The sequence below is a fragment of the Rana temporaria genome, chromosome 4, assembly GCF_905171775.1.
Source record: "Rana temporaria chromosome 4, aRanTem1.1, whole genome shotgun sequence".
Taxonomy (NCBI): Eukaryota; Metazoa; Chordata; class Amphibia; order Anura; family Ranidae; genus Rana; species Rana temporaria.
In genome coordinates this window covers 409,515,596-409,538,517 of record NC_053492.1, presented here as the reverse complement: position 1 = coordinate 409,538,517, position 22,922 = coordinate 409,515,596, and the positions used below count along the sequence as shown (strand labels likewise).

Below are 22,922 nucleotides of genomic sequence, written 5' to 3'. Positions count from 1 at the left end.
TAAGAAGAAGAATAATAAAAAACGAATATCAATACTGGGAATGCTTATTAAAGCATTCCCACTAATAAAAAACGAATATCAATACTGGGAATGCTTATTAAAGCATTCCCACTAATTAAAATTAAGAAGAAGAATAATAAAAAACGAATATCAATACTGGGAATGCTTATTAAAGCATTCCCACTAATTAAAGTACATGTTGGGAAAAGCTTACCTGGAGGTTTAGTATGCTTGTATTCCAGCTTGTGCTGTGGATTTTTCCTGAAAAAAAAAAAAAAAGAAATGTTTATCAATGGTATAGCTCATAGACTGTAAAAAACTACTATTGATTAGACAACAAATGTGAAATCCTTTTACAAGTTAAATAATCATTTAAGGCTTCTCACCACAAAAATAGGAGCATCCATTAAATGGTTATCAATTGGAAAGGTGCTTAGAGAATTGTAGACGTACAGCTGCTAATTACTGAACTTGTAGCAATAACTGATCAATAAAATACATTGTGAAAGGTGGATAAGAGAACATTTATTCCTTTGCAGCAGCAGTGCTATGCCTTAATGTCATATGGGCAGCTTTCAATAGACTGATATAAGTGATCAACATCCATTTTAAAGGTGTCAGAAAATACACATAGATGTAGCCTCCTGTGGAAGATATATATATACAGTACAGACCAAAAGTTTGGACACACCTTCTCATTCAAAGAGTTACTGTATGTATAATTCCACATGTGTTAATTCATAGTTTTGATGCCTTCAGTGTGAATCTACAATTTTCATAGTCATGAAAATAAAGAAAACTCTTTGAATGAGAAGGTGTGTCCAAACTTTTGGTCTCTACTGTATATTATATATATATATATATATATATATATATATATATATATATATATATATATATATACACACACACACTGTATATATATATATATATATATATATATAGATAGATATAAGCAGGGCAGCTAAAAACTCAGCCGTTTGCTAAAATTATGCAATTTTGATGATTACTTCAAAAATACACAGTTGTGAAAAATAAAAACACGTGCTTCAGAAAAATACACACTTGACATGTTTTAGTTTTATAAATACCTCCTATTGCTAGCACTGTAAACATGCAGCATGCACAATGATGTATATAAAAAATAAAAAAAAAATTTCTTCATTTTCAAAAAAATTACAACTTGCCATGCCTCTTACTAAATAATTGTGATGGTCATTTGTGAGGTATTTGTACTGTTGTGGCATTTAGGAGTCTAATGCCGCATACATATGATCATTTTTCAGCATGAAAAAAAACGTTGTTTTTCAGCATGTCCAAAAAACAAAGTTTTCCCAACTTCATTATTAAAACGACGTTGCCCACACACCATCGTTTTTAAAAAATGATCTAGCAAAGCGCGGTGACGCACAACGGTACTATAAAGGGGAAGTTCCATTCGCCTTTGGGCTGCTTTAGCTGATTCCGTGTTAGTAAAAGACGATTCATGCTTTTCTGTCTGTTACAGCGTGATGAATGTGCTTACTCCATTATGAACGGTAGTTTTACCAGAACGAGTGCTCCTGTCTCATAACTTGCTTCTGAGCATGCGCAGGTTTTTTACGTCGTTTTAGCCCACACACGATCATTTTTTACAACCCGAAAAATTACATTGTTTAACCACTTGCCGACCACCTTACGTCTTTTTACGGCGGCACTTTAAAGATGGATATCTCGGTAACGGCAGCAGCTGCTGCCACAACCGAGGTATCCATCTTTAGTGTGAGCGATCCTGTAAAAGATAATGGTGGTCTCCGCGGCGAGATCACCGTTATCGGCGGCGGGAGGGGGCCCCCCCCTCCCGCACAGTCCGCCGCTTACCGGAGCCTGTCGGTAGCGGCGGAGGCGATCGGGTGCTTCAGCCTGCTCTGTGGGAATACGAGTGAGGGCAAGATGGCCCCCACCCGTCCCCATAGCATTGCTGGGCGGAAGTGACGTCAAAACGTCAGTCCCGCCCAGCGTCTTAAAGAGACAATTTTTTTGTTGTCATTTTTTTAAATGACAAAATTTACATTTTTTTTTTGCTTTTAAGTCTAAATATTAGATCTGAGGTCTTTTTGACCCCAGATCTCATATTTAAGAGGACCTGTCATGCTTTTTTCTATTACAAGGGATGTTTACATTCCTTGTAATAGGAATAAAAGTGATCAATTTTTTTTTCCAGTGTAAAAAAAAGAATAAAATAAATAAAAATAAATAAGAAAAAAAAAAAAAGTTTTAAAGCGCCCTGTCCCGACGAGCTTGCACGCAGAAGCGAACGCATATGTGGGTAGCGTCCGCATATGAAAACGGTATTCAAACCACACATGTGAGGTATCACCGCGATTGGTAGAGCGAGAGCAATAATTCTAGCCCTAGACCTCCTCTGTAGCTCAAAAAATGCAACCTATAGAATTTTTTAAACGTCGCCTATCGAGATTTTTAAGGGTAAAAGTTTGACGCCATGCCACGAGTGGGCGCAATTTTTAAGTGTGACATGTTGGGTATCATTTTACTCGGCGTAACATTATCTTTCACAATATATAAAAAAATTGGGCCAAATTTATTGCTGTCTTATTTTTTAATTAAAAAAAGTAAATTTTTTCAAAAAAAAAAGCGCGCTTGTAAGACCGCTGCGCAAATATGGTGCGACAAAAAGTATTGCAATGATCGCCATTTTATTCTCTAGGGTGTTAGAAAAAAAATATATAAAATGTTTGGGGGTTTTAAGTAATTCTTTAGCAAAAAAAAATGTTTTAGTCTTGTAAACACCAAATCTGAAAAACACCCAAAGTAGAAAAGTGGTTAAAATGACGTTTAAAAATGCAGCATGTTCGAATTTTTTTGACCAGCTGAGGGTAGATAATGCAGGGTATGTGCTAATGAGATCAGCTGATCAACTTCTTCCTGTGGCTGGATTCACACTACTTTGAGGCTGGGTTCACACTACTACACTACTTTCATCCTACTTTGCTCTGTGTTCAATGTTTCCCTATGAGAGCGTCTTGTAGCGTCCTACACAAGTCGGTCCGACTTTGAAAATGCTCCCTGTACTACTTTTGGTCCTACATTGATCCTTCTTCAGGCCCATTGAATATCATTGAAGTCGGACCAAAGTAGTATCCTGTTCATGAAAGTAGTGATGGATGTAGGACCAATGTAGGATAAATGTAGGACCAATGTAGCAGAGCAACGTAGGATGAAAGTAGTGTAGTAGTGTGAACCCAGCTCCTCATCCCCCTACATTGCTCTGCTACATTGGTCCTACATTATCCTACATTGTCCTACATCCATCCTACTTTCATGAACAGGATACTACTTTGGTCCGACTTCAATGATATTCAATGGGCCTGAAGTAGGATCAATGTAGGACCAAAAGTAAGTACAGGGAGCATTTTCAAAGTCGGACCGACTTGTGTAGGACGCTACAAGACGCTCTCATAGGGAAACATTGAACACAGAGCAAAGTAGGATTAAAGTAGTGTAGTAGTGTGAACCCAGCCTCGGTCCTGACCTTGCATAATATTACCGCAATATTTCAGTAAAAAAACACACCAACATGAATTTTAGGGCAAACAAACGCAATAAATTACCCACATTTACCTTTAAAAAGCATCTCACCAAAACTGAAATTCCTATTGAAGGGAGTGCCTAAAACCTGATTTATATTCTGGAGCATACTTCTGGGAAAATCACATTAGCAAGAAATGACATTTTAGGGGGTGTTCTATAAACCAACACTGTACAGAATGCCTTTAGTTTGCCATTTTGCATCAAGCTTTACAGAAAATTACAGAGCGACTTCTGGGAAGGAAAAATAGGAAAATAATTTACAACATGGCTTGTGTAGCCCTTGTATATGCTACATAATTTTTTATGTGCTATATTTTTTTCCCTAGAAAGTGGGGATATCCTTTAAACGTAAAGTAGAACTATGGGGAAAACTTTATTTTTTTTTCATTTTGTATAGAGTAAGGGAAGATTATAACCCCTGTCAGATTTTTTTTCATCTGCGTCCCATTGCAGAGTTTTCCCTTCATTTCCTGTCCCATAGTCAAATAGGAAGTGAGAGGAAATCCCTGCAAATTAAGGGAATTTCTTGGGGATCCCCCAGGTCACCAGTACTAGTGTCCCAAATGAGAAATTTTCTGGGGACAGTCCAACATTTGGGATTTTCTTTTACTTTCTCAATGATAACTGTAGACAGGACAAATAGAGAGGGTGACTCTCCTTAACAGGGACACAGACATCAATAAAAACTGACGGGTGTTCTAATCCTTCTCCACTTCATCCAAAACTAAATAAAAAGTTTTGCCTTTAGTTATGTTTTAATGCCATCCGTGTAGGCAGCACAGCCATGACTCATCTCGCCTGACCTGATTATTTTTTTTTTTTATTAAAATGGTTTATGAGAATGATCTGGAGGCAGAAATGCATGGGGAATCAGAGTTCATATCTGATAATGTCATCATATGCTCTGACCCTCTATCAGGCTCATTAAAAAACAAACTATAGCTGAGGGACCATTAAAGGCTGTTTTACTCAGATACGAGTATGGACACTCCTTCTAGGAATATCATAACTGAGCAGGTCCTAAAATGAACCTATACTTTGTACACCCAGTGTAAAAGAACACGTTCAGTTAAGCCATTTAGTTCCCAGACCAATGTTGAAATTTTTCATTTGCAGCGTAAAGCACATATTATGGATCTGAAAACTCCGAACCATATCTTTTCTAAAGCATAGGGTTCAAAGAATTATAGTATAGTATAATTGTTTTTGTATGTTGCACGATACTTGCACAAATGTTCATCAAATGCTTTAAAAAACACACAATGGCATTTGTGGAAAAAATAAAATAAAAATCAAGCCCTTTAAAATACCGTATTTATTCGAGTATAAAGCGCAAAATTTTATACCAAGAAAATAATTCAAAGTTTGGGTGCGCGTTATACTCGAGGACTGGGGTGGGGTGCAGTGGCGGCCGGTCCATTGAGGGCGCAGGCGAATTGTGAGTTCGCACTGCGCCTTTCCCGGGCTGCAGCCGCTCACTGTACGCGAGGGTGAAGAAAAAAAAAACGTCCCCACGTCGCGTACAGTGGGCGGCCCGAACTGGGGGTGAGAATTCCTGCTGTATAGTCGCCGCTTCAGTTCCTCGCCTCGCCCACACGTTACGGTAAGCATTGCTTTTGTTAAGCATTGCGGTTGTCCCGATACCATTTTTCTGTGTCAGTCCCCGGGTGCAATGTTATACTTTTGTATCACCTTGCCGCTACCGCCGCCGCCGCCACCGAAGCCACCAACGCCGCTACAACGTTAATCACCGCGGCGCGGGGGAACATTACAGACAGCTTTCGTTTGAATAGCTGTTTTCCCCGCAGCGCGTAGACACTCTCGCTTCGACGGATCTGTCCAATCGCGAGCAAGGGGGAGTGTCTATGCGTGGCAGGGAAAACAGCTGTTCAAATGAACGCTGTCTGTAATGTTCCCGCGCCGCGGTGATTAACAGTAGGTGGCTGGATATACAGGGGACATGGCTGTATATACAGGGATATGGCTGTATATACGGGGACATGGCTGTACATACGGGGACATGGCTGTACATACGGGGACATGGCTGGTTATACAGGGGACATGGCTGGTTATACAGGTATCCCAGTTTACATTGTCAATAAATGATTTTTGGCAATTTCAATGATTTTATACCGATTTTTAAGCGAAAATTAGGGGTGCGCGTTATACACGGGTGCACGTTATACTCGAATAAATACGGTAATCAACATTTTGTTGCTTTGCGCAACCTGAAATGGACAACGACAAAGTTTTTCCACTTATACACATCAACACTTGTCTGAAAAAACAGAGGTCTGCTGAGTTGGAAAAAGGATCACCCCCTTGTGTCCTATTTTGTTGAACCACCTTTTGCTTTTAATAAATATTATTATACACGATTTATATAGGCCAACAGTTACACAGCGCTTTACAATGTAGCGGGGGGACCCAATACAGTTTAACACAGAAGGAACAGGAGGACCCTGCTCGTAGAGCTTACAATCTAAAGATAATGGCTGCGGAAAACACAAAAGGTAATGGCTGCAAAAACGATTTGATGGGGGTGGTTCGGGGACAGCCTTTAGTCTGTTGGGATATGTCTCTACAACTTTGCAATATTTGCCCACTCTTCTTTGCAGTTCAGTTAAATGTGATGGTGATCGTTTGTGGACTGCAGTCTTCAAGTCGATCCACAGATTTTCAATGGGGTTTAAGTCTGGGCACGAACTAGGCCATGCAAGGACATTCACCTTTTTCTCCTTCAATCACTGTGTGGTCATTTTTGCTGTGTGCTTTGGGTCATTGTCATGTTGGAAGGTAAACCTTCTTCCCATTGACAACTTTCTGGCAGATGTTCCTCAAGAATTTGATGATGTTTTGCCCCATTAATTTTTCCTTCTATCCTGACAAGTGCTCCAGTCCCTGCTGCAGAGAAACACCCCCATAACAGGATATTATATTACCAACTCCATGCTTTACTGAATGGTGTTATATGGTGAGCTCTACTGGATTTCTGCCGAACATATCATTTGGTGTTGAGGCCAAATAATTCAATTTTAGTCTCATCTGACCACAAGACCTTTTTCCATGTGGAATCTTCAAAGGCCACATGCAATCGAGACTGAGCTTTGAGGAGTGGCTTTTTTTCTTGCAACCCTCATTTGTGGAGAATTTGTGATATTGTTGTCACATGCACACAATGACCACGCTTTGTCATATATTCCTGCAACTGCTTCAGAGTTGCTGTAGGCCTCTTGATAGCCTCTCTGACCAGTTTTCTCCTGGTTCAGTTTGGAGCGATGTCCTGATCCAGGAAGGGTTTGTGTTGTACCAAATACCTTCCACTTCTTAATAATATACTTCACTGTGATGCCATTTTTTTGTATCCATCTCCTGACTTATGCCTGTCCATAACTTTTATCCCAAAGATATCTTGACAGTGCCTTACCACCCATAGTTGATTGATTGCTTCAGTTACATTACCAGGGACTGAAATGCTCCAGGAAAGCTCTTTTCATGCTGAGCTAATCAAAATCACAGCTGATCACTGCCGTTTATTGAAGTAAAATGGCTTTGTGTGCCACTGAGAAGGTGATTAGTTACACCTGATTGAGTTTACAAGTCATTTTTAGGAGGGGGTGATCCTTTCTCCAACTCGGTAATTCTGTTTTTGATTTTTTTCTTTTTTTTCTGACAGGTTGGTGTTATATCTTTGACTGGGATGTTATAAGTTGTACGGAGTAAATACAGCTGGATAAAACAAAACACTGTGTCTGTCTTCATTCAGGCTGCAAAGCAAACTAAATGTGATTATTTAAAAGGGGGATGATTCTTTTCGATACCCACTATATACATGATTCTTTACTTTCTGGCTTTACTTTAGTGCAGATAAGTCCAACTCAAGGGCTTACCCAGCTTAAAGAGAGAGTTCAGGACAGCCCCATCTCCAAGACAGCACAGCTACAAGGCTTTCCAATGATGAGATCCACCATACAGCTGTGATATGATGACATTTACTTATTTAAATGATGAGAATGTGTAATGTCCAAATGTCACTTCTAAGTTTAAATGGCTTTCACAGATTTCAGCGATTTTTTACAGCTCCTTCAAAGATTATAGTTCTGTTTTCAAGGAGACCAACGCTCTTCTTTAAGACTAGATATGATTGATATAATTAATAAATAATGAACTGTATTGGAAGCAGCTAAACATTTCAGTATGAACGTTAGCATGTGATAAATGTGAACTTAGAACAAAGCAGTCTGCTATAAAAATAAAAGAAATAGATAATGCTTATTTAAGCTTTTAAAGTCCTCCAGAAAGCACTAGAATTACACAGAACAGTGATTAATAGTTTGATGGTGATAGTGTCTCATGAATGAACAGCAGCAATGATAATAAATGAACTTGTTAGGTCAAAAGATAGTAAACATTTGCATATTACAGTGAGATGTAATTTTGTAGACAATAATGTGAATTAACTGCAGACTGCACAGTTAACATATGGTCTTACAATTGCACCAACAATAGAAAAGTAAGGGGTAGATCCACAAAGAAATTACGCCGGCGTATCTATTGATACGCCTGCGTAATTTCAAAATTCCCGCGTCGTATCTTTGTTTTGAATCCTCAAAACAAGATACGACGGCATCTCGGCTTGATCCGACAGGCGTACGTCTTCGTACGCCTTCGGATCTTAGGTGCAATTTTTCGGCGGCCGCTAGGTGGCATTTCCGTCTAAAATCTGCGTCGAGTATGCAAATTAGCTATTTACGGCGATCCACGAACGTACGTCAGCCCTTCGCTTTTGTTTCCGCCATTTGCGTTCGGCTTTTTTCCAGCGTATAGTTAAAGCTGCTATACTGAGGCGTACTCAATGTTAAGTATGGCCATCATTTCCGCGTACAATTTTGAATTTTTTACGTTGTTTGCGTAAGTCGTTCAGCGAATAGGAATTTGCGTAGGAATGACGTCACCGTCGTAAGCAATTGCCGGTTCCGGTTTAAATTTCAAGCAGGGGCACTGGGATACCACCAGGGATGGTGTGCGCATGCGCAGTTCCAAAAAAACGTTGTTTATGTCGGGTCACGACTTATTAACATAAAACACGTCCCCATTAGATCCATTTGAATTTGCGCCCTTACGCCGTCGAGAGATACGCTACGCCGCCGTAACGTATGGCGCGGCATTCGTTGTGGATTCCATTTAAAAAGTATAAGTTATCGGCGGCATGGCGTATCTTAGATACGCAGGCACCCGGCGCAGATGTCTGTGGATCTGCCCCTAATGCAGCGTACACACCATCACTTTATGTGATAAAAAAAAAACGACTTTTTTGTGAAGTAAAAAACAACGTTTTGAAACTTCAATTTTCAAAAACGACGTTTTTGCATGCTTCAATTTTTTTTGTCGTTTTTCACAAGACATAAAACAACGTTTTCCCACCACACACGGTCATTTAAATTAACCTTTTTAAAAACGTCGGGTTTTTTTCATCACATAAAGTGATGGTGTGTTGCGGCATTAGTGTTGTTTTCAAATAAGTTTCAGTGTGCAACAAAAAAAGTAAATCATAAATAAAAACACGTAAAAAAAAATGTAAAGAACCAGTGTTGCAAGAACAAGATTTTTTTATTTTATTTTTAACTATTGTAATTATAATTAAAATATATAGTCATTCCATTTAAAAGCGATATTTTTGTTATAGATGGTATCTTGGCTGCTTATTTTGGGTGCTCCAACTTCAAAATCTGCAATAGTTTCTGGATCTGCTCCTGTCCACTCGAGAGTTATGAATGTGTTCCTGCCCGCCGCTATATGTCCCCGCTGTTCTACTGTATTTTTCATAATATAGAATAAATGTAAATATCTGATAGTGAGAAAATAATGGTCACAGCAGAAATACATAAAGAGATCTCACTAACAGATTCCCGCAGAGATATAAGAAACTGTCAGGTAATTGAACTCACCGGTATATATCAAAAACAGAATCAGCTGGACTGACCCTTTAATGATATGTAGTATTATGATACATAACAGCTAGCTGGAATCACTCAGCTGCTTCCTATATCTCTTGAAATGACAGTCTCATTTTCTGATATAACCATTCACAATATATGTATTCATACGTACTTGAACAAAATATTACAGCGCACACGTGCAAAAAATGACATTTAACTCCTGCAAGGCTATTTAAAACACCTGAACATTTTCAAAAAATATGGGGATTTGGTCACACCATATGGCTATATGGTGCTTATTGTGACAAAGTACCCCATTATGAGTTGGTCCTATGCAATCCATAGAATGGAAGATCCTGCTTCTCCTGAACCATGGGAGCAAATACACACTCTTTATATGGGAGAACTAAAGGACTCCTCCTATAACACAGGTGGACATTAATAAGAGGCAATGATGAGGGAGTGGGGTGCTCCTGCCCAAACAGGTGTGCAGTGTAATATTTTATTCTGTCTTATGGCTGCACGTCTTTAATGATTGTGCCACCCAACCTCTTCCTTTGTCTATTGTATGGATTCTGACCAAATCTGGATGAAAACATAATTACAAAGCAGGCAGGCAGCGTGCATGCATTTTTAAATTATGATTTAAAATTTTCGGTGAGTGCACTTTTAAAGCTTATACTTTGCCTTCCCTTGTTCCTTCGTCCCTACTTCACTAACACACAGAGGGGCAGATCCACAAAGAGAGTACTGATACGCCGGCGTACTTTCAAATTTCCCGAGTCGTATCTTTGTTTTGAATCCCTCAAAAACAAGATACAACGGCATCTGGGTTAGATCGACAGGCGTACGTCTTCGTACGCCTTCGGATCTAAGATGCAATTCTTCGGCGTCCGCTGGGGTGGAGTTCCCGTTGTTTTCCCCGTCGAGTATGCAACTTAGCTATTCCGACGATCCACGAAAATACGAGCGGCCGCGCATTTTTTTACATCGTCTCTAGTCTGCTTTTTTCGGCATATAGTTTAAAGCTGCTATTTGGTGGCGTACTTAATGTTAAGTATGACCGTCGTTCCCGCGTATAATTTTAAAAATTTAATTTTGTTTGCGTAAGTCGTCCGTGAATCCGGCTGGACCGTAATTAACGTCCACGTCACCAAAAAATTATGTCCTTGCGACGTCATTAGCGCACTGCATGGCGGGAAATTTAGGAAATGCGCAGTTCGTTCGGCGCGGGAGACGCGCTTCATTTAAATGAAACACGCCCCCTACTCGCCGATTTGAATTACGCGCCGTTACGCCGCGAGAGATACACTCGCCGCCGTAACTTACGGCGCAAATTCTTTGTGGATTCAAAGCTTCAAAAAGTAAGTTACAGCGGCGTAGCGTATCTCACATACGCTGCGCCCATGCAATTGTATGTGAATCTGCCCCTAATTACTTTTTTTTAACAGATTTTCATTACATCTTATGTTAGACTCATTATTGTCATCACTGTGTCCATGTGCTATTCTATGCAATGTGTGCAGATCATGACACGCAGGGGGACTGGTGGGGCGCTGTACATTGATTCCTGAAAACATCACAGCACCCTGCGTCAATACTCCTTTCAAGAGTTCTAATGCCCTGTACACACGATCGGGATTCCTGGTGGTAAAAGGTCCGCCGGGAATCCCGGGGAGAACACCGAGAACTTTTCCCCGTTTACACACCGGAGGTTTTCCTGTTGGGAAAAAACTGCGGTGAGAGCTTTGGCCAGGAATCCTGGGCCGTGTGTATGCTCCACTGCAGTGTTTCTCATAGGGAAACTGCCGGGAAAAGGACCACCGGGAATCCCGGCAGGAAAAAAGAGAACATTCTCATTTTTCCTGCCGCGATTCCCAGCGGTTTTCCTGTCAGGAAAGCTGCCATGGAGCATACACACGGCCAGTTTTCCTGGCCAAAAGCCGCCATGGCAGTTTTCCCGACGGGAAAACTGGTCGTGTGTACAAGGCAAACATCTTGATGTAAGCAGTGGGTTGGAAAAAATACTGTTTTTTAAAACCATTTTTGATTTGTTTATGACATGTCTCATGACAGTTCAATGGGCTTGATTCTCTATGCAATTAAGAATTTTCAGTACAGGAGAAAAGCCTGTATAACTGTAAGAAACTATTGGTAAGGTTGCAATTTGGCTTCAAGACAGCTGGAAGTATAGTGGATCTCAAAGCCAACAGATTTGGCAGATAAGTGCCAAGTAAATCTTCATCTGCCATGCTCATTAATGGCTGTACAGTTTCAGTGAGACATCAAGACAGCACAAAAATCTTCATCAGCTTCAGATGAAGAATAAGTAATTCTATTTAACAGAACTGTACTTGTCGGAGTTGCTTTATATGCCGATTATCAAAACATTTAAAAAAGCTGCAATTATATATAAATTTTTTAAATCACATAACCCAGGTGCTTTCAAATCGGACATTTTTTTCAGTGCATTTACGCCCATGCATAGTACATACAAACAACCCACTCACTGTGTCACTCATAGCAAAGTGCACACAAGTTTTTTCCTGAAACTTCAAACACACCTTCTGAAAAAATGGGAATTGACAGTGCTGGGGTACACTGTACACCAACAGTGTACAAAGTGCCTCCAAGCTGCCATATTGTCAGGAAAGGAAACATATCCATAAAATACCAGACCACTATCCCTCGGAGGGGTACCTTATTCCGAAATTGTGACTTTGGAAGATTGTTGTGCAAAATGTACAGTCAATCCAGACATCAGTTTCAATGACAGAATGTAATTTATTGTAAAAGGGTAATATGTCCAGAGAAGGTTCGATAAAGAAAAAACAACAACCAGGAGCAATGGCTGAAGCACACAGGCATTAAGGGCCAGATTCACAAAGCACTTACGCCGACGTATCTAGAGATGCGCGGCGTAATTAAAAAATGCACCGCGCGTATCTTTGCGCCATATCCTCAAAACGAAATACGCCTGAAAACCAGATTTTTCCGTCCGACGTAAAACGATTACACCGGCGCATCTTGAAGCGCAAAATAGGCTAGACACACCATTGATTTTCTATGCTAATATGCAAATGAGGGAGATACGGCGATCCACAAAAGTACGCTTGTGCGGCGTAGGCTACACCCTGTGCGCATCTGCTAGTTTCACGGTGTAAAGTTACACCTTATAAAAGCTGCCCTAATTTTACACCAGCCGTGTAAATGTCAGCTAAAGCAACACCGTTAAGGAAGAGCTGAGCACACACACTTGCAGGACAACAATCTGCATGCCAACATGCCAGGGGCATCCATGCCCCCTCTTCTGAGGGAACAGCAGCCAGGAGACGCCTCGCAGAATGCATCTTTGCACAGTAAACACACACATTAATCATGGCACAATGAGAATGCATGCATGCACACCCACTGTGGTCCCTAGCACAGACACATCACATCCTCATCGAATTGGATTAGACCTAAGTGCCCCCCACGGTACTAGGGAGCAGCAACGCCACGCCACGGCTCCAATTATGTTACTGTGCATTCATACACCATTCACATGGACCTGGGATCACTTCTCCCTGGTCCTGGGGATCCCTAATCCACCAAAACTGAGGGTGACACCCTTTTTTCATCAGGAATGTCACCCCCACATTCATACATCATTCACACACATAAACCAAATCATAATCACAGTATAATTAAAAAAATAATAAAAATAAAAAATAAAAAGTACAACCAAAATTAACGGTGGCGGCGCGAGCTACGCCTGGGCCGGCCACGGGCACGGCCAACCAGGGGAGACTCATGGGGGGGAGCAGGGGAAGGAGGAGCCTCCCCTGGTGACTGTCCTGCTGGCCTGCCCTCCAAGGCCACGGCTATCCTGGTCAGACCCACAGTGAGGGCAGCCGTATTGGCCTGGACAGCCTGGGTGTTTGCGTGGACAGCCTGGGTCAGGGCACTCACCTCCAGGGCCACGCCTGCTGTAGCGGTCTGCAGGTCACAAATGCATGTTATGACCGCCAAGGAGTTTGTGCCCACATCATTGACCGAGTCCTTAATTGAGCCCAGGCTGTCCTCCATATGGGCCAAAGTCCGGGTGACCTGACCCAGATGTTGGGTCTGCCGGGCCTGGTCCCTCCGCAGATTGGCCGGCAGGAACTCGGCCACCCCCCTGGTCTTCTGGGTAGCCTTCCTGCCTGCAGCTGAGGCTTGTGGCCTGGAAGGAGGGGAGAGAGAGAGACCCTTGTGGGGGGAGCTCTGTTGGGGAAGGAGTGGGAGGGGCTACCCCTGATGGAGGCCTGACTGCTGCCAGCCTCAGGGTAGCCTCAGGGGAAACCACATCCAAAGACAAAAGGATTTCCCTGGCTAGGTCCATCCGATCATCCCCATCCTCCCCACCTCATCCTCCCCCCCCTCAACCTCCTCATGAGGTGAGGTGTGGCCACTCCCCTCCCCTGAGGACTCCTGCCCTTCTTGGGGCTCTTCTGCAGTCTGTTGTCCGGGGGTTGGTGCAGACTGGCCTGATGGCCGAGCAATCTCCTGGCCATCTGTGGATGACACAAAACATACACAGGTTGGAGGATCCACACACTTGGCACATATTCCCTTCCCCCACCCACACATGCTACTCACCAGATAGAAAAATAAAACGTACCTGTCCTCACGGCCTCCTCGGAGTCAAAGCCAGGCAGGCCCACCACTTGTTGGCTGTGGAAGCACCGGGCCACTGCCCACTCCTCCTCAGTCAGCCTGACGGGGCATGGTGGTCCTCTGCCAGTGCCCGTGGCATGGGCATTTATCTTGGCCATCTTGTCACGGACCATCCTGAGATCATTGATCTTCTTAGCTATCCCACTGGTGGTCCTCGTCTCCCCCCCCCGCATTGATCTCATCAGTAATTTGCTGAAGGATCGCCTTCTTCCTGGCCGGGGGGGTGTCCTGGCTCTCAGGGCCATGTAAATATCGCCCAAATCGGATGATGGCCCTGGCAAGTATTTGCTTTTCACGCACAGAAAAGTTCAACTTTCGTCTCTTTGGTGCCATCTCACCCAACACTCAACACCAAACACACACAAAAAACAAACAGAACAAACAAACACAAAAAGACACAGAACAAACACACCCAAAAATCAAACAGCAAAAAACAAACACCAAAATCAAACAACACAAGCAGACAGCTAATACAAAATCAAAAACAAACACAGAAAAAAGAAACAGAAAAAACACTCAGAAAAAACACACAGCTACTACAACCTCCTATTACAATAAATCTTTAATCTAACAATACTACACTAACCAACAAACACCAACAAACAATAGAGCAAAAGCAACTTGCTTTAGGAAAGGGAACACAGGGATGTACTTTTGCAATGGAAGGGCGTTTGTGTGGGGCTATTTATACACAGGGCGTATCTCACTAAGTAAGCTTGGCCTATTTCCTATCTCACTGATTGCGCCGGGCCAAGTTCTGAGCATGCCCAGTGAGGTGCAGATTTGTGCGCGCATGCGCAGTACGGCCGGCCCTTCATTTGCATGGGGTCACGGCTCATTTCAATGGAGCACGCCCACTTCCTTCCCACTTTCAATTACCCCGCCTTACGCCTCGGAATTGACGTTACGCTGGCGCACATTTGGGCGCAAATACTCTGTGGATACGGCACTTATGCCACAAAATTCAGCTGCCGTAACTTAAATGACATGCGTTACACCGATCTAAAAATGCGCCGCTCTACGTGAATCTGGGCCTAAATCCATAAACACTAGCATGGAAAAAATAAATATTAAGAACTGCCAAAATGAACCTCCAGGATCCAAAGTGCCGATGGTGGTAGGCAAGATTTAGCAGACCATTTAACATATACTCCAGATTTTTCTTTCTCTTCAAATTAAATCTTATATATTACAAGTAAGGTATTTATTTAAAAAAAGCTAGTTTCTTTCTTAGAAATATTTTCTCCATACAAAGTATCAGAAAAGAAATATGATCCATGTCTACATGAAGGAAATATCTTGAAAATATATATGCTACATCAGTGTGTAAATAAATACGTAATAATCGGAAAATAAATCACTGTGCAACACATTCTTCATTTGGCGTTATTTATTATTTTAATGCTAGAACGTAGAAGTCTTATGTAGAAGTTAATCAAGCCATTTAAGATTTGTTACAATCTTGGCGCCAAATTATTAATGGCTGATGGTAGGCCGACTAGAACACTAGGAGCTGACTAGGGCTAATATTATTTATGAATTAAGTCCAAAAAAAGATAATAAAGTATCTTAAAAAGGCTTTCAGTTCCAATAACGTGTAAATTTATTTTTAGATTTGACGTTTTATCTGTTTTTAAGACTACAGTATGCATTAATATTGGCAGAATGGTGAATTTACAGTTATAAAAATTCACTTAGGGCTCATGTAGGGAGCTACTTGCTGAGGCCCAAGTACACCATGCTTCAGACTTTGTCTAAAGGCAACAAAAGCATAACTCCTTTTATGGTGCTTGATATAGGTTATAGGCAGCAGACACTCATACACCAGCAGAGAACAAAATCAGATGCAAGTGGACATGTCTTTTGACAAGCATCCATTCAAGCGTGCTTGTGTGCATGGGAAGGGCACAGTTCATATACTTAAAGGGATCCTTCAGACAGTATCAATGTGGTTTCAATGGTGCTTGGAGCAGACAAAACTCAAGTAAACAGCAAGAGCCCCTCTACAGGAGACCTTATTACTTGGCCAGGAGCACGATTAAATATTTATAATAGAACACAGGTGGTTAAAGTATAACTCCATCTTTGTATATAACAATTTGTAATGTAATTATCTTCTAAACTCTGTTCTGACTGGATGAAACTGCAAATTCATGTATAGTTTCTTTATCTGAAGGTAGAAGTTCTAACTAAAACAAATAAAAATAAATTGTCCAAAATAAAGGAAAAAAAAACTTTCTAACAAAGTCTTTGATATATACGAAAGTCTATATAATGTTGGGGTGTCACACAGCTGCAATAGATGAAAATGTGGAAAGCCACCACCAAAACAAAAATGCTGACCCTTACCAGAGTCTCTGATCCTAACGGATCAGATAATACAGGAAGTATCTCAATCCAATGGCTAAACCGGAACGTGCCTCCTAAAGGGGTCCTCAGTAATCACCAATAGTGATACGGAACATCCAAAGAAAAAATACTAACATAGTGTAAATCCGTGATAAAACAATTAAAACACAGAAGGAATCACCCAGTGATTGGTTAACGAACAGTTGTGGAAATTAGAGGGATAACCACCACCAACGTACACACTGACCCTTACCAGAGCCTATGATCCCAATGGGGATCAGACAATGCGGGGAAAAATGTAATCCAGCATGGGGAACCAGAGCGTCCTTGATGTTATGACCCTCGAGGGTCACCAATGAAGTGGCAGAGAGTCCATAAACAAAGAGAGACTCACATAGTGTATTACTGCAATAAATTTTATAAAAAAGATGAACAGATGCACTTACATTCATGTAGACAATAACAGCTTAAAAACATATACAGCCGGCCGGCGTAGCAGAACGAGGATTCGTCCTCAGCGTGCGGTGACGTCTGACAAATAGCTCCAGGACGCTACACACCATTCCTCAGACAAGCGGGGGACATGCAGAGTCATAGATCGGCTAGGTTTCTGCGGCAGAAGCGAACGGCTTATACCTGCTATTTGGCCTAAAGGACAGCATCCATCCAGCATCTATCCACCCACTACCCACAGGCACACGTACAGGTCCAGTATATTCCAGTGTTTGAGGCGGGCCCCTCTCAATGCACAGAGGATGAGCCAGCTAAAGCCTCACTGATGACTACAGAAGCGGTAAGGTGGATATGATACAATTGCTGTTGATTAATTATTTGCTACAATACATGCCCTGTGCTAAGCGACATTCACTGCTCTGAGCAACTTTACACAGGCAATTTTGCCTGAATAAGAGACTGTCATCATCTGCATGGCCCATCAGTGTCAGCAGTAAACTCTTACAGCAGCCGTATACATAGTGGGCCGGATTCAAAGAGATTTGCGCATTATTTACGGAGGCGCAGGGCAACGTTTTTGCACTGCGCCCCCGCAAATTTGCTCCGCTGCCCTTGATTCACGGAGCAGAAGCTCCGTGAATTGCGCGGGCGCGCCGGCAAAATGCCCGGCGCTAGAGCACGCAATTTAAATGATCCCGTAGGGGGCGAGAATCATTTAAATTAGGCGCGTTCCCGCGCCGATCGTAGAGCGCATGCTCCGTCGGGAAACTTTCCCGACGTGCATTGCGGCAAATGACGTCGCAAGGACGTCATTTGCTTCAAAGTGAACGTGAATGGCGTCCAGCGCCATTCACGATTCACTTACGCAAACGACGTAAAATTAAAATTCTAATAGCAGGGGCAGCCTTGTGCGAAAACCGCCATACGTAAACGATGTAAATTGCGTACGCAGGGCTCGCGCAACGTTGTGAATCGGTGTTAGTACGCAATTTGCATACTATACACTGAGCACAACGTGAACGCCACCTAGCGTCCTCCGCAAGAATGCAGCCTAAGATATGTGGGCATAAGAGCCTTATGCCGCGCAGATCTTAGGCTGCAGTCGGCGTAACGAGGTTCCTGAATCAGGAGCACTCGTTACGCCGGGGCAAGTAAGCAATTGCGCTGTGTAACCTATGGTTACACAGGCGCAATTGCTTCTTGAATCCGGCCCAGTGTCTTTACTGAGTCACCTCATCAATTCCCATTTGGGAAGACGACTATCACTAGTGACTTTTCCACTAATTAAACACCACGCTCAGCAACCATTGGAATTCATCCACACATCTACCAAAAGGACATTCCACCACAGCATGTTTACACTATCGATGTGGGTCCCTTTATAGCCCTATAGCCACCGACAATAGTTTTTATACTATTTCATTTCAATACCGCCATCTCCCCCACCCCCCGCGGGGACGCATCTGTTGGTTTGTTCCCTTAATTATCTCATTAAGATTATTTAATTTAAAAAAAAAAAATTTACACAGAAGATTTCCGATGGGGACCCCAACAAATGCGGGTATTTAAGGGTCCGGAACTGTCTTTGTATTGTTGTTATATGTTAGTTATTGTCCTGTTGGGTGTTATTTGTTGATAAGCACATAGTAAACACAGGTTACTGGTACAACTCTGTTTGGCATTCTGAGCCAGTGCTTTGGTATTTGGCTTATATTAGCATATAGCTGTTATTTTAATATTGTAGGGATACTTAACTTAATAAATTATTTTTCATATTTTTTTCACTAAAATTTGAGTCTTGTCCATCACTACCTACAGTAGCCCCTTATATCTTCTGGGTCCCTCTCACTCTTGGGGTTCCCTCTATGATAGCATCCAGTTTTTTGCATATATGTTTTGGCTATGGCAGTGACCCCATATAGGAGGAGTGACCACTCATAGGGCCAGATCCACAAAGAAGTTACAACGGCGTATCTATTGATACGCCACGTAACTTCTAGGTTGCTCCGGCGTATCTTTGTTTTGTATCCACAAAACAAGATACGCCTGAAGCTGGGCTAGATTCGACTGGCGTACGTCTTAGTACGCCGTCGGATCTAAGGTGCATATTTACGCTGGCCGCTAGGTGGCGCTTCCGTCGATTTCCGCGTCGAGTATGCAAATTAGCTAGATACCCCAATCCACAAACGTACGTCCGGTCGGCGCATTTTTTTACATCGTTTCCGTAAGGCTTTTTTCGGCGTAAAGTTACCCCTGCTATATGAGGCGTAGCCAATGTTAAGTATGGACGTCGGGCCAGCGTCGAATTTTCCGTCGTTTGCGTAAAACATTCGCGAATAGGGCTTTAAGTAGAATTACGTTCACGTCGAACGCATTGGCTTGTTGCGGGTTAATTTGGAGCATGCACACTGGGATACCCCCACGGACAGCGCATGCGCCGTTCAGAAAAAACGTCATTTACGTTGGGTCAAGACGTATTAACATAAAACACGCCCACAACTTAGTGATTTGAATTGCGCGCCCTTACGCCAACACATTTACACTACGCCGCCGTAACTTACGGCTCAAATTCTTTGTGGATACGGGAAATACGCTGTAAGTTACAGCGGCGTAGTGTATCTGAGATACGCTATGCCGGACGTAAAAATGTGCGGCGCTACGTGGATCTGGCCCATAGTGTCCCTACATGTGCAGCTACTCTACAGGGATATGTTCATCAACTGTTGTTTTTTAAAGTTCGTGTAATCATTTCCTGTACAACCTATTATCTGAACAAACTCAATTTATGCATTGTATGTTTGTAAAATTGTATTTTGGCAACATTCAATAAAAACTATTTTCAAAAAAAATAAAAATAAAATAAGAAACCTGTCAGAAGAGTCAGTATTAAAGAGAAAAGTGGTGAACTTGCAAGAGGCTTGGAAGAGAAGCTATAAGGTAACCGGGATTACAAAATTTGATCTATATCAAGCAATAGAGGCATAACGTTTAAAGAATAACGCTGCGGTTGAGGTGGCAGCTGTGGGGGACAACATACTTGGGGGAGGTGAGTCTATTCTTTAGTTTAGCTAACTTTTCAGAAGAGTTGGTATTAAACAATAAAGGTGGTATTGCAGTGAAAATTATTAAATTAACTGGCGGCCCTCCAGCTGTTGTGAAACTACAAGTCCCATCATGCTTGTAACTGTCAGCCTTGCATGCCTCATGGGACTTGTAGTTTCGCAACAGCTGGAGGGCTGCCAGTTTGAGACCCCGGCTCTCTATCCTCCGATACTGTTGACATCCATCCTGACTGAATTTTATCTTGCATTTCTTAGGACAGCCCCTATAGCGGAATATGTTATTTTGTACATACTGTAGGTAAGGTTCTATTGACATCCAAAATGAAAGATTGGGGGATCCAATTCCACCTTATAGATATACTTTTTTTCATATAAAAAAAAAACAGGAACCGGAGTAATCATTTCTGGGAGTCCCGAGGTTCCTATGTGGTCTGTTTAGCCATCACATACTGTTCTGGTAAAAACTGACACCCAAACCATTATAGTTTCCCTTTAAGAGAACTAAACAACTAAAGCTTTAATGTACTGAATGGAATAGTTAAAACACATCAGGTAATTTCAGTGTAGCTTATTCTGTAATTTATTTTGGGAGTCAAAAAAAGTATTCTCTGCATGACATGTTTAGATGCAATTGGTTATGTAAAGGAGTAAAGGAGGCACTATTATAGGAAAAAATTGATTACGGTATATAACAGCCTTTGTTTCCAACAAAAGGCACTACATAAGACATAAAATAGTACTGGCATTACATACTCAAGAACAATACCAGTTTATTGCACCATACCCCCTTACATCCTGTGACATAAGATGAAGATTCAAAGATTGCAATCAGCCCTATTGCCAGATTCAGAAAAAAATGAGCAAGTAATAAGGCATTATTCTATCACATTATATAAAATGTGCTGGAGCTTTATTCTTACCTGTAACAATCAGTACCATAGGGACACTCTGGCCGGTCATCATCGTCATCTTCCTGACTCCCACTGTCGCGATAATCACCGTCTCCGGGATGACTGAACTCCTGAAAGTGAACTGGATTTTTTCTGGGGAAAAAATAAAGAAAAAAAAAAAAACGAATTAGTCTGAGTATTTCAATCAAGAAGCTGGAATAGCTACTTCTTTTCTGACAAAATCTGCTCATTACTGGGCAGGCTTCACTATGTAGGTGTGTGCAGAGGACACAGACGACAAAGGAAGCCCCATAGTAACTCTATGGGTGAAGTCACATCCCAATAATTTCACAGCCGTTGTCAGCTGTGTCCTCTGCATAGCTTCCTTCGCTGGACATGGGGTCATATCGTCTTGAAAAAAGGTGTATAATCCTTTATAGTGGGTCAAAAAAGTGTTCCTGTCAAAATTATTAAAATGATATAACATAAAATTACAGTACAATATTATTCAAGTTTTTTTTCACAGCTGTTAAGAGTGGCCCTGGAAGCATTGCAAATGCAGGAAATGATCATTTTTTAATGCAGCAGTCCTATCAGAAACTAAAACATAAGTCCTAACTGAATGACATTTACTGGGGCTGATTTACTAAAGGCAAATAGACTGTGCACATTGCAAGTGCAGTTTCTCCAGAGCTTAGACAACAAAGGGAAGCTCTGCTGACTTCCAACAAATCCATCAGAAAAATAGCAGCAACATTAGGAGTGACCAAATCAACAGTACATTTTAAAGGAGAGAAAAACGCACTGGTGAGTTCAACAACATAAAAAGACCTGTATTTCCACAGAAGACAACAGTGGTGAATGATCGCAGGATCCTCTCTATGGTAAAGAAAAATCCATTCACAACATCAGGACAAGTGAAAGACACTCTCCAGGAGGAGGGCATATCATTGTCAAAGTCTACAAGTCAAGAAAATACTTCACAAGAAGTAGAGGGGCAGATCCACAAAAGGATTACGCCGGCGTATCTACTGATACGCGGGCATAATTTTAAATTTCCCGCGTCGTATCTTTGTTTTGAATCCTCAAAACAAGATACGACGGCATCTGGGATCGATCCGACAGGCGTACGTCTTCGTACGCCGTCGGATCTAAGCTGCAATTTTTCGGCGGCCGCTGGGTGACGTTCCCGTCGAAATCCGCGTTAAGTATGCAAATTAGCTAGTTGCGGCGATCCACGAATGTACGTCGGCCCGGCGCATTTATTAACGTCGTCTGCGTTCGGCTTTTCCCGGCGTATAGTTAAAGCTGCTATACTGAGGCGTACTCAATGTTAAGTATGGCCGTCGTTCCTGCGTACAATTTTAAATTTTTTACGTCGTTTGCGTAAGTCATTCGCGAATAGGAATTTGCGTAGGATGACGTCACCGTTGTAAGCATTGGCAGGTTCCGGTTTAATTTCAAACATGCGCACTGGGATACACCCAGGGACGGCGCATGTGCAGTTAAAAAAAACGTTTTTTACGTCGGGTCACGACGTATTTACATAAAACACGCCCCCAACACTTCCATTTGAATTCCGCGCGCTTACGCCGCAACAGATACACTACGCCGCCGTAACTTACGGCGCAAATTCGTTGAGGATTCAAACCAAAAAAAAGTAAGTTACAGCGGCGTAGTGTATCTTAGATACGCTACGCCCGGCGCAATAATGTGCCGTTGTATGTGGATCTACCCCAGAGGGTTCACCACAAGGCGCAAACCATTAATAAGCCTGAAGAATAAAAAAGCCAGATTGGACTTTGCCAAAAAACATCTAAATAAGCCAGACCAGTTCTGGAACAGCATTCATTGGATGGATGAAACAAAGATTAATCTGTACCAGAATGACAAGAAGAAAAAAAAGTGTGGGGAAGGCTTGGAACAGCTCATGATCCAAA

The 22,922-nt window shown here is 42.0% G+C and overlaps 1 protein-coding gene across 1 annotated transcript in view; it reads right to left on the bottom strand.

Moving 5' to 3' along the window:
- Window positions 1–214: 214 nt before the first annotated feature.
- The window catches only part of APLF (aprataxin and PNKP like factor), a gene marked incomplete at its 3' end in the record, with an annotated part of 257,052 nt that continues 234,344 nt past the window's right edge, over window positions 215–22,922 (bottom strand). Inside the window, 2 exon segments of the mRNA XM_040351267.1 lie at window positions 215–261; window positions 21,013–21,135. Coding sequence (XP_040207201.1) covers window positions 215–261; window positions 21,013–21,135 — 170 coding nt within the window.